The sequence below is a fragment of the Loxodonta africana genome, chromosome 1 (assembly GCF_030014295.1).
Source record: "Loxodonta africana isolate mLoxAfr1 chromosome 1, mLoxAfr1.hap2, whole genome shotgun sequence".
Lineage (NCBI taxonomy): Eukaryota > Metazoa > Chordata > Mammalia > Proboscidea > Elephantidae > Loxodonta > Loxodonta africana.
Genome location: NC_087342.1, coordinates 62062410 through 62079691, shown reverse-complemented (window position 1 = coordinate 62079691; position 17282 = coordinate 62062410). Strand labels below are relative to the sequence as shown.

The window sequence follows — 17282 nt, the reverse complement described above, 5'->3', positions numbered from 1 at the left end:
TACTGATACATGCTGCAACGTGGATGAACCTTGAAAAAAGTATGCTAAGTGAAAGGAGCCAGTGACAAAGAACCAAATATTGTATGATTCAAATTATATGAAATGTCCAAAACGGGCAAATTTATAGAGGCAGAAAATAGATTAGAGGTTTTCTAAAGCTAAGAGGATGGGGGGGAAACAGGACTGCTAACGGGTACAAGGTTTCTTCCTGGGATGATGAACGTGTTCTGAATTTGAATGTGATGATGGTTGGGATGGTCGCACAACTCTGTAAAAATACTAAAAATCATTGAATTGTATACTTAAAAAAACTGGTATTTTAAACTAGCAATTTGACTGATAAATACAAACACCATCATAGCAGTATCATTAAAACTCTTAAGAGGTATAAACAGCAAGTATATTGAAGTCATTTTGCAGGCAAAGACAAAGATAAATTTGTGGACTTACTGTTGCTCACCCAAGGCAAAGTTAAAGAAAAGCGTAAAATTAACAATGCAAGCCAGCATATTTTAGTAGCAGAAAGCAATAGGATAATAGAAGTTTGAACTGGTGGAATTTATTTCTGTCCATTTAATAGTAATAGAAGACAATATCTTTGAAATGGGAACCCAGAGAGCTAAAGAATTTGTGAGCTTCAGGCAAGGAAATGTTGGCAAGACATAGGACAAGAAGATGGGGACAGAAAATTAGTCTATGATATTGGCCTGGACAAAGATGCCTCATTATTTCCTGCAGTTCCAGAATAATCTGAATAAAAGGTATTCAAAATAATACAAGCAAACATATGAGGCCAACAAGTAATTATATTACTATATTCTTCTTGGGAGTAAAGTAAGCAGTCTTAAATAAGTGGTAGCTTGAGACAGTCTTCCATTTCACTCTTTTACTTCCATCAGAAATGTATTCATCTATTTACCTTCAGGGAGTCCCTGCATGGTGCGAATGGTTAACAATGCTCAGCTACTAACCATAAGGTTGGCAGTTCAAGTCTATCCAAAGGTACCTTGGAAGAAAGGCCTGGAGGTCTACATCCAAAAAATCAGTCACTGAAAACGCTACTGAGTACAATCCTACTCTGACACACATGGGGTCACCCTGAGTCAGAGTGGACTCAACAGCAACTGGATTTACCTTCAAAGTTGTATTGATTTTGTTTTTTCCTGCTTCTAGAGATCTTCAGTTTAAGCATCCAGCTGTAGCAGACTTTGGACAAATCCAACAGAGAAATTTCTTTCTGTCTACCCTAATTGCTAGTCTGTGGGTATCCCAGAATAGCAGTGAGGTTAAAGTCACCTATATATCCAACTTTTTATGAAAGGCAAATGAGGAAGCCAGCCAAATCTTCATAGAATTTCCTTTCTCTAAAGCATTTTAAGAGATAGACCAGCTCAGTATACTCACGAAACTTAAGAACGAAAGGAATAATAATAATGCCAACTTGCTATGGGCCTGAAAACCCTGGTGGCATAGTGGCTAAGAGCTACAGCTGCTAACCAACAGGTCGGCAGTTCAGATCCACCAGACACTCCTTGGAAACTGTATAGGGCAGCTCTACTTTGTCCTACAGGGTTACTACGAGTCGGAATCGACTTGACAGCAACAGGTTTGGTTTTAGTTTTGGGTTACTATGGGCTTGACACTGTGCTAAATGCTTTACTGGAATTTTCATTTGATGCCCACCTACAACCCTCTTGAAGGAGCGTGGATAGTGCAAGCGGTTTGCAATCTGAAAAGGTTGGTGGTTCAAATTCACCCAGCAGCTCCGTGGAAGAAAAAGCCTGGTGTTCTGCTTCCATAAATGTTATAGCCAAAAAAACTCTATGGAACAGTTCTACTCTGTAACACATGGGGTTGCCATGAGTCAGGGGCCAACTCAACGGCAGCTAACAGCAGCCTTCTTGAGGGGCAGTGAGGGTTCAGTGTAGAAGTCTCACCTTCCACGTGGGAAACTCAGGTTCAATTCCCAGCCAATGCACCTCACGTGCAGGCACCACCTGTCTGTCAGTGAAGGCTTATGTGTTGCTATGATGCTGAACAGATTTCAGTGGAGCTTTTCCAGGCTAAGACAGATGAAAAAGAAAGGCCTGGCAATCTACTTCTGAAATTCAGCAAGCAAAAACCCTACAGAGCACAATGATCCAACTTGCAACCGATCATGAAGATGGCACAGGACCTGGCAGTGTTCATGTCATTGTGCACAGGGTCACCATGAGTTGGGAGCCAACTTGATGGCAGCTAACAATACCACCACCACCGTTAGATAGAAATTACCATCTCTTCCCTTCTGCCACCTTACAGGTAAGGAAGCTAAGGTTAAGAGAGGCTAAAGAACTTGCCCAAAGCCATATACCATTAAATGGCAAAGCCTGGTATTAAGTCTGGATCATCCTGTCTCCATATCTGTGCTCTTAACCGCTATGCTATACTGCAAAGAGTAATGGAGGTGAGAGTAGGAAAATGACATTCCCTTTCCCTAATGTAAATATCAGTTAGAATACAGGAAAGAACCATTGCAGGTAATTTACTTAGCGTGAAATTTACCGACCCCTACGTGCATACACTCACACACACATACACATGTGCACTCACACACGCTCACTGTACAATCTTCTCAAATTGAAAATGTCTCCAAGGCCATATGTGGGCTTTTCTTAAAGGTCACCCAACAGGCCCTAAGAGAAATAAGGACTTGGTCTAAAAAGTTTTATATTTCCTCTCACTTTTAAAACATTGGAAAACCCATTTGGCTCAGGCAAATGAATAGTAAAAGGAGGTCTAACTACTTAGAGCCAACAAAACGTAATGGAAAATGGCAAGAACATGGTTGGACTTTATTTTCTTTTTGCTCAGCACATCCTGCCTTTAATCTGAAAAGTAAATAGACCATGCCCAACATACCAACTCTTTTCAGGTGAAATTATCTAGGTTACAAAGACAAGCAACAATTGTGTTTTCATGATTCCTTAATTCATGGCTGACAGAAATAGCATCCAAAATAAATCAGAGAGGCAAATATTGCTCACAAGAGAGAAAATCCTCACATTTTTACTGCTTTGATAACTAACTTTCATGAAATCTTTTTCACTTCAATTATAATTGTGTGTTATTATCTAGAAATGTGTTGTAAAAGTGAGAAAAGGGAAGTCTGAATTTGTGTATTTTGATTAATTAAAATCTACAGGGAAAAGAGAGAGAATTTTTGCATAGCGTCAATTAGTAGACTAACAACCCTACGATATTTAACCTTCAGACTAGAACAAGTAATCCTGCAACATCTCTCTTTGTAACTCCACAATATCAACTTTGTTGGCTCCATAATGTATCTGTTATGGATTTAATTGTGTCCCCTCAAAATATACGTCAACTTGTCTAGACAATAATTCTCAGTGTTATGTAATTATCCTCCATTTTGTGATCTGATATAGTTGTCCTATGTGTTGTAAATCCTAACCTCTATGATGTTAATGAGGCAGGATTAGAGGCAGGTATGTTCATGAGGCAGGACACAATCTACAGGATTAGGTTGTACCTTCAGTCAGTCTCTTCTGAGATATAAAAGAGATTAAACAAGCAAGCAGAGATCAAGGGACCTCATTACCATCAGGAAAGAAGAGCCAGGAACAGAGGGTATCCTTTGGACCTGGGGTCCTTGCTCTGAGAACTTCCTAGACCCAGGGGAAGATTGATGCCAGGACACCTGGAGATCTCCAAGGAATGCTGAGCCCACAGATGCTAAAAGGAGACAAGAACCTTCCTCCTAAACTGTAAGCTGACAGAGAAAACCTTTCCCCGGAGCTGATGCCCTGAATTGGGACTTCGAGCCTCCCAAGCTGTAAGAGAATAAATTTCTGTCTGTTAAAGCCATCCACTTGTGGTATTTCTGTTATAGGAGCACTAGATGACTAAGACACCACTTAATGATCTATGATTTCAGTCATGCTAGCGACAGTCATTGAGTCCCTAGGTGGCATAAACATTTAAGCACTCATCTACTAACCGAGAGACGGGCAGTTTGAACCCACCCAGAGGGTTCTTTCAGAAGAAAGGCCTTGCAATCTGCTTCGGAAAGGTCACAGCCTCAAGAACCCTAATGGAGTACAGTTCTACTCTGACACACAGGGGGTCACCATGAGAGTCGACTTGACAGCATCTGGTTTGGCTTAGTGGGAGCCATGTCTATTTTTGTCTGGTAGATTCGGCTCCTCTTGCTTTATGCTACACTTTCTTCGGAATATTAGAGTTGAGCAAAAAGTCTAACAGAAACCATTTCCAAAAATGGAGCATGTTCAGCTTCCTTAAACAAGAAACTAGATAGACTGATGGGTTATTTGATGCAATGTCCATCACATTCCTTTCTCTAGGTGTCATTTAAATCAAGAATTACCTACATGAAATAACTGAAAGCAGCATCCTTCAGAACACTGGATATGAGGATGTTAATCAGTGTGCCACTAAAACAGGTTGCATGGTCAAGTGGAAATGCTTCCTCAGAAGTTAAGCAGGGTCTCTCTGCTTTCCTTCTAAACCACAGGATTTTGCAGAGCCTCTAAAATGCAAATATGCATCATGTCTCCCAAGAGCCAATAGAGAACACAGTTGATTCCAAACTAATTTGACTACCACTTTATTCAAAAGTTATCTCTGTTTCTAGGGTGGTGCTTCATGAAACACACTTATCATAGGGTACACCCATTTAAAGGCCCAAAACCCATTGCTGTCAAGTCGATTTTGACTCATAGCGACCATATAGGACAGAGTAGAACTGTTTCACAGGGTCTCCAAGGCTGTAGTCTTTACGGAATTAGACTCCCACACCTTTCTCCCATGGAGTGGCTGGTGGGTTAGAACCTCTGACCTTTCAGTTGGCAGCCTAGTGCTTCACCACTGCGCCACCAGGGCTCCTTCATTTAAGGCCAATTCTCCCTAAAGATAGGGAATGAGTGGGCTAACACTTGCTGGTTAAGTCAGACACTCACCATCTGTCCATTTGCCATTCCCACAGTACACCGCACCACAGTTCTGGAACACTGTCACAGGTCTGAACACCTTCTCTTTACAAACGAGAAACCACAGGTCCAAAAAGATTTAACTGCCTGCCAATCACACAACAGAGTTGGGACAGAGCTGGAATCAGAGCATGGTGATGTTGAGAACAAAAATAATTTAAATTCACAGCAGAAGGGTCAGTGATATTTCTTAGGGAAGAAAGGAAAAGGAAAGAATATTTTCAAAGCTTCATGAAAAGAGAAGAGTATAGCACCATGTCAAATGGAAGCACGTTTATAACTGGACATTTCTCTGGGGGGAAAAAAATCTTAGCGAAACGATTTCCCATATGATAAGCACAAGAAGCCTTTCCCACCCAGGCAAAAATTGGGAGATTTCATCCACTCACTTAAATCTGGAAGTCAGTAGTATATGGCCAGAAGAACCCAAAACCAAACTCGTTGCCATCGAGTCGGTTCCGATTCATAGCGACCCTATAAGACAGAGTAGAACTGCCCCATATGGTTTCCAAGGAGTGCCTGGTAGATTCAAACTGCTGACCTTTTGGGGGTTTTTTTTTGTTTGTTTTTAGTACATGGCATATCAGAAAATATCACAAATTTCCTTTTAGCCTTGAAAACCCAAAACACATTTGATATCTTCAAATTGAATGAAAATTAAAATGGGGGGGGAGGGGGGAGGGAGGGAATTAGATTTTAAAATAGTTTTTAAATGAAAAGAGAAAAAAAATAAAAGCAGTATTTCAGATGAGCTGATTTCAGTTGCAAATTTACAGACACTAACTTAATTGTACACACACAAGCTTACTACTTCAGCAGATAATAGAGAAGGGGGTAATAGGAAGCCAGGGAAGGATAACAGTTATAGGCACAAAGAACTCTAAAGCTGGAGGGATACCAAAAGTACCCAGTCATTTAACTTTGTTTTTGCACACTTCTCAACAATGAGGAAGTGTGAGTCTAAATGGCACAATTATTTAATAGTACAAAGTAAAAAAAAAAAAAAAATTTTTTTTTTTTTTTAAGTACTACCTCCAAATTGCTAAAGGAGAAATGAGAGGCAGTTGTGCTATTTTTTTGTTTGATGTTCGTTTTTTGTTTTGTTTTAAATTTTTTTATCTTGTTGTTGTTGAGAATATACACAGCAAAACATATACCATTTCAACAGTTTCTACATGTACCATTTAGTGACACTGATTACATTCTTGGGCCACCATTCTTACCCTCCTTTTCTGGGTTTTTCCTCCCATTAACATAAACTCACTGCCCTCTAAGGTTCCTATCTAATCTTTCGAGTTGCTGTTGTCAATTTGAGCCTATATAGATAGTTCTTAAAAGAGTATAATACTCAAGGCAGATGATTTTTACTAGTTAAACTAAAGGATTGCTTGGTTTTAAGAAGCCTTGAGAGGATATTTTTGGCTTAAGGTTTAAAGATTATCTCAGGGGAATAATTTCAGGGGTTCATCCAAACTTCATGGCTCCATAAAGTCTGGAGTCTATGAGAATTTGCAATTCTCTTCTACATATTCCCCCTTTTGATCAGGATTCTTCTATGGAATCCTTGATCAAAATGTTCAGAAATGGTAGCAAGCACCATCCAGTTCTTCTGTTCTCATAGCAAAGTAAGCAGTTTTCATTGAGGTAATTAGCCATATACTCTATATCCTCCTCCTATTCCTGACTCTCCTTCTCTTCCCTGATGTCCCAGACTAATGGTGGTGGCTTGGATGGCCTCTTGGAACCTTTTAGGACCCCAGGTACGACGCATCAAACTAGGAGGTAGAACAGGACTAGACATGTTATTAGGCCAGTTAACTAGGATGTCCCATGAAACCATGACCCTAAACCTCCAAACCAAGAAACCAAATCCCATGAGGTTTCTGGTTGTACATAGGCAGTCTCAGCACCTACTTTCTTTTTTTTTTTTTGTCTTTGTTGTAAATATATCTATCACAGCTGTGCTATTTTTAATTAGGAACCAAGAGCTACCAAACAATATGATACCAGTCTTAGCTCCTTGTGAATATGAAATACAACCCAGTTTTGCTGGTATATTCTTCTTTATAATTGTGGTAAAAATATACATAACACATTTGTCAATTTAACATTTTTCAGGTATACAATTTAGTGATATCAATTACATTAATCACTTTGTACAACCATCACCCACCACTTGTGTATTTTTGTACCCAACACTGATATGCATATTTAATACATTCTTGAATTCTGCACTATTAAATCCCATAGCAAAACCAGAATTCCATATCCTGCTTTTAAACATCAGTAACGCTCAAACCCAAATGTTCAACCTGGTTTTGGCCAAGTGTTGCTTCTGACTCATTTGTTTCAAGAATTAAATGGGGGGGGGGGGACCTAAACATGTGAGAAAGTCAGAGACATAATAATTTTTCAAAATAAGCATTTAGAAACAAAGCAAGACCAAACGGAACTGAAGTTGCTATTTCCTCACTTCCTTTAGAGTAACACATACTGACACAGATGAGGAAGAGAACACACCAGCACAAAAGTCACTTGTGGGTGAGGCCTAGTCCTCACCACCCTACTTAAAACTGCAACACCCCTCAGCCCTGCACTCCTGACCCCCTTAATGGGCTCTCCTTTTTTCTAACCCCTTAATTAGCTTAGGAGCCCTGGTAGCACAGTGGTTAAGTGTTCAGCCGCTAACCAAAAGGTCGGTGGTTCGAACCTACCAGTCGCAAAGATGTGACCGTCTGCTTCCATAAAGATTTACAGCCTTGGAAACCCCATGGGGCAGTTCTTCCCTGTCCTATGGGGTCATTATGAGTTGGAATTGACTCAATGGCAATGAGCTTGGTTTGGGTTTCGGTTATTAGGGTAACACGCTTAGCTACCAACTGAAAGTTTGGAGGTTCACTGGCAATTCTAGTTCACCCCAGAAGGGCTCAGAAGAAATGCCTGGCGATCTACTTCCGAAAAACCAGCTATTGAAAACCTGTGGAGCACAGTTCTACTGTAACACTCATGAAGACGCCCTGAGTCAGAGCCGCTTGCACAGCGACTGGTGGTGGTGGAATGAACCTCCAGGGAAACTCCGTAACAAAGGTTGTGGATGTTGACTCCCGAACAAGAGTGACAAGCCTAATCCCGGAGATCTCTATGGTTTCTCTCTATTTTGTGGAATAAGAAGCATTCAGTATATTGTGAAAATAGCATAAAAAAAGAGATAGGATATCGTAAAACATTTGTACACTATGTCCTCTGTAGGAAATGAGCAAGTATAATGAAAGAAAATTCAGTACATAAAGTAAACTGCTACCTGATTTCTCCATCATTCAAAATACCTGGTGAGCTTCTCATAGATGGTAGTTAACTTGGGAGTATTAAAAATTACTGTTTTGTTCCTTAGCTAAAATCTTAAGGACAGAAAGACTCTGCTTATTCAACCAGTAATTAAATTACACACACACGCACACTCACACACATTATACTTTGCCTAAAACCAGGAAATATCTGATTCACCACTCAAGACAAATTTGGAAACAGATTTAAATGCTTTACAAAGGAGGATCACACATTAGCAAACCCTAACTTCTCACTAAGCCTCAGAAATGCGTCCTATGCTTGTATGCTTCCCCTTGTATTTTCTCACAAGGAGCATGCATCAAGGAAAACTTACAGCTGTGCAAAAGATGCACCGGCATTCCTGGAGGGTGGTCATCTTGTCCAAAGAATGTTCGCACAGGCAGAGTTTGCAAGTGACCAGGGGAGCCAGAGCCAGGTCTCTGGGCGTCGAGTTTTCGGCAGTCATGGTGAGATAGTGGAGCCTACCAACTGAGTCCATCCACCTGACTGGACACTTCTTCAGCCTCCTCAATCCCTATAGGAAGATGCAAAGCAAAAGATATTATATCCATTGATAGAGCTATCGTTTAACCAACACATTTAAGGTCCAGCAGAGCAAAGCCACCTCCTCACTGGTCTCTAGGAGAGGTTGCCAGAAATAGAAGCTGACCTCACTGTCCTGATTAATAGCATGTAAACTATAGGAATTAAAAGACCACCATGTACAAGCGGAGCCCTGGTGGCTCAGTGGTTAAGAGCTCAGCTGCTAACCAAAAGGCCAGCAGTTTGAATCTACCAGCTGCTCCTTGGAAGCCCTGTGGGACAGTTCTACTTTATCCTGTAGGGTCACTCTGAGTTGAAATCGACTTGACTGGAACAGATTTTTTTTTTTAATGCACAAGCACTCCATCTGGAGTTGCTGCACTGCAATGAATTCAACAGACTAAAAAAAACCTCAAAAATAGCGTATGGATGTTACACACATTCCTTCATGTCCATTATTGCATTTAATTCTTTGTAACCATGATGACTATTCTCTTCCTTTCATAGATAAATTGAGGTTCTGAGAAGTTAAATAACCTGTCAGTGTTCTTAGATTTTGTCGATGGCAGAGCAGAGCTTCAATCTCCATCTTCTGGGGCCACATCCAGTGCCTGGTCCATTATACCACAGCTCCCTCACAACTGGATATTACATGGAAGGTAGAGAGAGAGAAGGAAGAAGGAGGAGGGAAGCGGGAGAGATAGAGGGTAAAAAAGAGAGAGAGAGAAAGAGACGACGTCCCTAAGGATCACTGAAGTTGTACAGGAATAAAATTTGCCTCTACCTGAAGGACCCTTAAATGCTCATTGCTAAGCAGCCAGTCTGAAAAAGCTACAAACCATGAGTCCAACTTTATGACATTCTGAAAAGGTAGAACTATAGAGACAGTTAGGTTAAAAGATCAGTGGTTGCCAAGGGCTCAAAGGGAAGGGAGGAGAGCTGAATAGGTAGAGCACAGGACATTTTTAGGGCAATGAAATTATTCTGTATGATACTGTAATGGTAGACGCACGATATATGTATTTGTCTGTTCAACACAGAATGAACCCTTATGTAAACTATGGACTTTAATTAATAATAATGTATCAATATTGGTTTATCAACTCTAACAAATGTCCACACAAATATAAGATGTCAATAATAAGAGAAAGAGTACAGGGGGAGTGGGAGTCTATGGGAGTGTCTGTACTTTCTCTTTTCTGGACAATTTTTCTGTAAACCTAAAACTGTTCTTAAGGAAATTCTAGCATATAGCATATTCATATTTTATACCACATCAGGAAGTTTCACGTGCTGATTAAATAAAAGCAAAATCCTACAGTTCTTACTCTTTTTCAAGAGTGTGGCCAATTCTCATACATTCTTCCATAGAAATGATTATAATTACTCCCTCCTCCTCCTGCAAGAGCCAGATTCTTTTTCTCCCAACTTCTGGACAGAAGTTACTTAAGTTATGATATTTGCTATTCAGCCCGAAAATGGCTTAAGTTTCTATATATAGATACAAAAGAGCTAAAACAAGGGAAAAAACAAGTTGAATTAGATGGAAAGATAAAACTATGAGCTTTTTGCTTGTCAGTGTGCCCACACTAACTTTCTTAATGTCATACAAGAAAGAGTCAACAATTACTAACTCTGGTTACCATAAGGAAACCCTGGTAGCACAGTGGTTAAGAGCTAAGGCTGCTAATCAAAAGGTCAGCAGTTCGAATCCACCAGGCGCTCCTTGGAAACCCTATGGGGCAATTCTAGTCTGTCCTCACAGGGTCGCTAAGAGTCAGAATCAACTCGACGGCAACGGGTTACGGGTTAGTAACCGGAAGAGTTAGTTACAGACTTTTAACCTACCCTCTAAGAAGTATAGAAGACTAGATTAAACTAAATAAACCAGAAGCTAACTAATGATTTCTCAATCTTTCAGTATGATATTTCTTGGGAAAACCCCAATACAGTTTAAGGCATGGTGTCCATATTTGTTTAACTGTTGATGAGCTATCATCGAAGGGCAAATTAAGTTCAAATCCACCTGCACTTCAAATTCAAGCTTTGAGGTTTAAAAAGTCACAGTGCCAATACAGGAGTAAAAGTGAAGGGTCTTACCTCTTTCCTCTTCCCACTTGATGCTTAAGCAACTAACACTGGTTTTGTTTATCTGACTCCCAAGTTCCAGAGCACACACGGTCCCATTAACCTCCCCCAACTGCTCAACAACTTTCTCAACACGGCCACTATGACATACTCTGAATAATCTTCCCCCACAGAAGAAGAAATCTCAAATCAATCAACAAGAAGAAATGTAGCCAGTAAATGTTTTCTGAGTACGGAAGATGGGAAATGTGATGGCCCAGAGCCACCACCACACCACAAATTTCAAAGACACTTAAGAGCATGCCTGGCTGTACTGTAGCTCGTAAAAAGTGAATCTTGTTGTTCCAACCTAGCAATAAAAAAAAAACAAACCAGATGCCGTGAAGTCAGTTCTGACTCATGGTAACTCGTGTGTGTCAGAGGAGAACTGTGTTTCATAGAGTTTTCGATGGCTGATTTTTCAGAAGTAGAACGGCAGGTCTTTCTTCCGAGTCACCTCTGGGTGGATTCCAACCTCCAACCTTTTGGTTAGCAGCTGAGTGCATTAACCACTTGTACCACCCAGGAACTCCAAGACCTGGGTATCCTTCAAGAAAGCCAAGTATTTCTCACAGTCTCAATTAATATTTTTAGAAACAGACATTAAATAGGCCAAATATCTAATATGCTCTTGAAAAATAAAGATGTGAGGACAGAACTGGACTCCCCTCTTAGACTCTTCTTTTTCAAGGGAAAACCAGAAATTGTGTTAATCAAGGTGGTTTGAAACATAATGTTGTCTCTTGCCACATTCGTAAGTTTTTAATCCTTAGTTTGTGAGTGACATGCCTAATTCATTGTCAGTGAGTCAGTTCCAACTCACGGCAACCCTACAGGAGGACAGAGTAGAACTGCCCCATAGGGTTTCCAAGGCTGTAAGCTTTACAGAAGCCGACTGCCACATCTTTCTCCCATGGAGTGGCTGGTGGGTTTGAACCACCGACCTTTTGGTTAGCAGCCACTGCACCACCAGGGTTCCCTGAGTGACATGCTTAAAATTAGAGGCTATGAAATCAAAGTTAAAAAACAAACAAACCCTTTACATTCTAAAATAAAAAAAATCATCTGTGCATTCTACTCTGGCAGTAGTTGTGACTCAGCGGGGCACAGGGAAGAAGTTACATGTGTCACTTCTTCAGGATGTGAACAATCCAAAATGAATTTTCAAAAAAAAAAAGCAATTTCTTTTTCTGTGTACAGTAACACTTATTCCCTAAAGTGGTGGCTTTCGAACATTTTTAAAGCAATGGAATTTTATAAATCGTAAGCAAAAAGTAGACTAGCTCCAGTTGAAGCAAGAGGAGAAGCCCATGGCCCAGGCTCCCTTGACCTTTTCCTCAGTTGCTTCCGGAGCACCATCTCAGAAGCCTAGGGCTTCACCACACACAGTTTGAAAACCAGCCCTTTGGTTATTCACTTTTGGCAAAATGAACAATGAATGTTTTAAAAATGAATGACATACGGTGAGCACTTCCTAAAAAAAAAAAAAAAAGAATATCACACAAAAAAAGCCTTTCACCATTGATTCACTGGAAATCAAGCGCATCAAGTAGTAAACATGAGAATTCTGCAGTTCTCTGGAGAATTCTCTCACAATAGAGGTGATGTTTGTGAATGGTTTCAAGGTTTTCTAGTAGTTCTTCATTTATGTCTTATTAAGATTTACCAGGTCCGAAAGGGGTGCTGAGTTTCTGTCTGGGGTGATAAAAAACTTTTGGAAAAGAATAATGAAGATGGAAGCACAGCATGGTAAATGTAATTGATGTCATTGAACTGTATACTTGAAAATGACTAAAATAGCAAAAATTTTGCTATATATATATTTACCACAATAAAATTAACCAATCAATAAATTGACCAGGTCTGTACAACATGAAACCACCAAGAGTAGAAACCCACCCCTCTACCCAAACTTCTTAGTCCATGGCATGAAGCTCAGAAGGCTATCCACAGGGGGGCTGATAACAGACTCACAGCTCTTCCTGTCCCTCTCATTAAGCCACACCTTTGTAGGTACACTGGCAATAAACTCCCATGTCCCTCCAAGTTTTAGAATAAGTCTTCCCTCCAGCGAGACGGTAACTCACTCTCAAAGGTTTGCTTAATTTGTCTTACCTCATACCTCACGTTTTTTCCTAAAATAAGTGACAAATTAGGCACCCTATTTTAAAAGGTCTCTGGGTGGTCCAAAAGGTTTGTGCTCATCTACTAACCTAAAAGTTGGTGGTTTGAATCCACTTACAGGTGCTGCTGAAGAAAGTCCTGGAGAACTGCTTCCATAAAGATTACAGCCAAGAAAATGCTACTTTCTAATACATGGGGTCACCATGAATTGGAATTGACTTGATGGTAAAGAAACCAACAAAAACAAACCCAGTGCCGTCGAGTCGATTCTGACTCATAAGAACCCTACAGAACAGAGTAGAACTGCCCCACAGAGTTTCCAAGGAGCACCTGGCAGATTCGAACTGCTGACCCTTTGGTAGCAGCCGTAGCACTTAACCACTACACCACCAGGGTTTCCTGATGGTAAAGGGTTTCGGCTTTATTATCTTTACCTTTTAAAGTCACCCAGTTGATTTTAAAAGGTACCAATTATAATTGCTTTTCCACTTTTTACAGATGTGACCATGCCTCTCACTGGGTGTCAAGAACACCTTAGGAAGAATTTTGGCAGAGAATCCAAGGGGTAGGTTGGGAAGAAGAGAAACTGACTACTGCTTTCAGGTTTAAACTTTTTAAGGTGGATCGCAGGGTGAGAAATGCATAATCAGACTCCACCCAAGCTGCAAGAATATTATTTGCTTAAATATGTTGTTGTTGTTGTTAACAGCCATCAATCGATTTCAATGCATGGTGACTCCACGTGTGCAGAGCAGAACGGCTCCATAGGGTTTTCAAGGCTGTGACCCTTCAGAAGCAGATGGCCAGGTCTGTCTTCTGAGGTACCTCTGGATGGGTCTGAACCATCAACCTTTCAGTTAGTAATAGAGCGCTTAACAGTTTACACCACCCAGGGAATCTCAGTTTGAATATACTTAACCATATAACAGCACAGACTCACTGGGGGAGACAAGGGATGGAGGCCACTTTAAAACATATGACTTTACACCCAAGACCCAGGAAAGGAGAACCAGCTGTCCTACCTATTCTACGAGTGTCTCCTGCACTACAAAGTGTTCATTATAAGAGAAAAAGCAAGTACTATCTGCTAGGAAAGTCACTATTTCCCTTATGTGTTTTTATTAGAATTGCCAAAAAAAGGAATACTTCAGAAGCTGAGCTGGAAATGCAGGGTGTGGAAGGAATTTTCACATTCTGCTGGTGGCTCGAAAATGCAATTTGCTCCAAAAATGCAAAGGGTGGGAGAGCCAACATTTCAAAATATTTTTCACTAATGTAGTTTAGGCTTGTTTTACTATTCAAAGTCATAATAGCTTCTCCCTTGTATAAAAAAAATAATGTAAATGGAAAGAATCATATTTTACTAGCATATTTACCTAGTTAGGAATTTTTATACCATTCTGCAAAAAAAAAAAAAAAAAAACTTTAACATTGAAATAAATTGATAAAACTCTCCTAAAGAGACTAAGAGACTAAGAAGAATGGAAAGCTATAGTATCTGGTTGACTCACCAAAATGGGTCAACCAGATATCACTGATGTAATGGAAGATTAATGTAGGTAAAAATCAAGTTGATCAGTAGAGACATCTTAATTCCAGGCTATGCTATGAAAGTCTAGGAGTTACCCAAGAATAAGGGACAAAACAGAAGAAGAGACACATGAATACTCTCAAAATGTTTACATGCCCATGAAAGATTAAGCAGCAGCTGGACTGGAGAGATGAATGTGTGACTACAGAAGTGAGCTGGCAGAAGGAAAGTTTTTCATAGGGTAGGTGTCAGGGGAGGTAAGGCTGATGAATGGCCTTGTATAATGGAGAAATATTCTTAGAAAGCCCATCCACTAATAGGGCAGAAAGAAACAGCAATCTAAATAGCCCATCTCTGCCTTATTAGGAAAGATCTCCCAATACCAGCTAAGAAAGACATGGGAAGTAACTAACCCAGTAAACACAATCTGAAAATTAGTTTGTGCTGGCCTTGGCACTTATGCCTATTATAATGGATGATATATTTTCCTGATGGTTCATGTTCTTAGTAGAAGCAATTAGTGACTCAAATAGTACTGAGTCTAGTGAAGTGCTGACCATCATCAGCCATTAACCATGAGGAACAGCATTCCAAAACTCAGGCTCTTGGCATGACTAAAACTTCTGGCTAAGGTCTAGGCCAAATCCCTTCTCATCCTAAGTGACTCCGTTTCTGTAATTTTAAATGCAGTCTATCACCTTCTTGGAAGCAAGGATGGTGAAACTATGTCTCATATACTTTGAACATGTTATTAGGAGGGATCAGTCCCTGGAGAAAGGCAGTATGCTTGGTAAAGTAGAGGGTCAGCGAAAAAGATGAAGACCCTCAACAAGATGGATTGACACAGTGGCTACACAATGGGCTCAAGCGTAACAACGTTTGTGAGGATGGTACAGGACCGGGCAGTGTTTCGTTCTATCATACACAGGGTTGCTATGAGTTGGAAACAATTTGACACCACCTAACAACAACAATATCACCTCTGTAAAATTTTCCACTGTATCTTTGACATAGAAACAAGTGATTCTACAGAAAAATGCAGTTTTGCCCACCTGCTCTGCTTAAGGATGAACTTGTAATTAGAAATGGCCAATGTTAAGAAGAGATTATTCAGCTCATGCAGGTGTTAGACACGGTATTAAACATGTTACTATGGTGGCTAAGCCAAATTTCCCCTAAAACCAAAAAAACCAAACCCATTGCCATCGAGTTGATTCCAACTCAGAGCAACCTTATAAGACAGAATAGAACTGCCCCACAGGGCTTCCAAGGACCAGCTGCTAGATTTGAACTGCTGACCTTTTGGTTAATAGCCGAACTCTTAACCACTGTGCCACCAGGCCTCCAAATTACCTCTAACCCATTGCTGTCGCCTCGATTCCAACTCATAGCAACCTTACGTAGAGAAAAAACGGGGCCCAAAGATAACTTCCTCCATAGGCACCTGGACAGCCAGTAAATCAGGCTTTGGATGCAACTGAGTCAACTGGACTCTCCTTTTTCCACAAACCTTTTGGAGCCACCTGGCTGAGCACCTCTTGGATTTTGAGCTTCCACTTGTTGTGTCTGAGACACTGAGTTATATTGCTGGCTTACTTTTTAAATTATTATTGGCTTACTTTCATACTTAATTTGGCCTGGATTTGTTTTCCTGTTCTTCTTGATTTGATTCATTTACGTGTGAGCTTTGAGCTCCCTCTACCAGGATACTGTTAGAGAAACTGTTCATCTACTTGCAGGTTTGGGTTAAGATTTTCCACTTGCAGGTTTGGCTACTTTGATTAAAACTGCTTGTCCACTTGCAGGTTCAGGTTAAGATTTTCCACTTGCAAGTCTGGGTATTATGACTATAGTTTTCATACGCACTTTTGGATAACCGGAGAAATGGGTAACAACAAATCCAAAAATGGAGAATACTCCTCAAGACTCCTGCACAATTTATGAGCAAACGTTACAGTCCTGCTACTTGTTTCTTTTTAAGCCAATGCCATAAACTAACTAAAGACAGCTTAGAAAATACCCAGCCTCTTTTGGTGGTCCTTTGACCTCTCTAAATTATCCTTTTTGCAGAATAAATTAGAACCGAAGGGTTCCAGAATTAAACAGACCCAATGGAACTTGTATTTTAATTGGTAATAAAGCTTCTAAAATAAACCAGAAAAGCAAAATGGCTAGTCTAAAAGATACAGTTTCTAAACTAACCAAACAGAATACAGAACTTGACACCTCTATTTCTAATACTTTGGCATCATCTACTGTCCCCTCTGCTCTCCCTGCTGCACCTAAACTTCTCAATCCTCTCTACCCTCCCCTTCCTTCATACGACACTTGTCTATCTGAACACCCTTTCTTTCCAAATGAGGAAGGCACTGTGTATAAACCTGTACCTGAGATGCATTTTAAGAGAAAACCACCTGAGCATTCAGGGGATTGTCCAGGAGTTAGTTTCACCCCTTAGACGAAGGTAGAATTAAGAGCCATAGTAAAGGATATCCCAAGCCTTCAAGAAGACTCACATAAATTCAGGGAGGTATTTAGAATCCTTGTCTATACTTATCAACCCAGTTTACTGGACCTTTCCCAATTCATTCACATATTGATGGGTCCAGGGGAAGCCCACT

The 17282-nt window shown here is 40.3% G+C and overlaps 1 protein-coding gene across 8 annotated transcripts in view; it reads right to left on the bottom strand.

The window, feature by feature from the left end:
* The window catches only part of RNF144B (ring finger protein 144B), a 222446-nt gene that overhangs the window by 58403 nt on the left and 146761 nt on the right, over window positions 1-17282 (bottom strand). For all 8 annotated transcript variants that reach the window (XM_064281241.1, XM_064281232.1, XM_064281226.1 and 5 more), the window contains one exon: window positions 8671-8871. In XM_064281241.1, the coding sequence (XP_064137311.1) occupies window positions 8671-8835 (165 nt within the window). In that variant the 5' untranslated portion in view covers window positions 8836-8871. The remainder of the gene's footprint in view (window positions 1-8670; window positions 8872-17282) is intronic.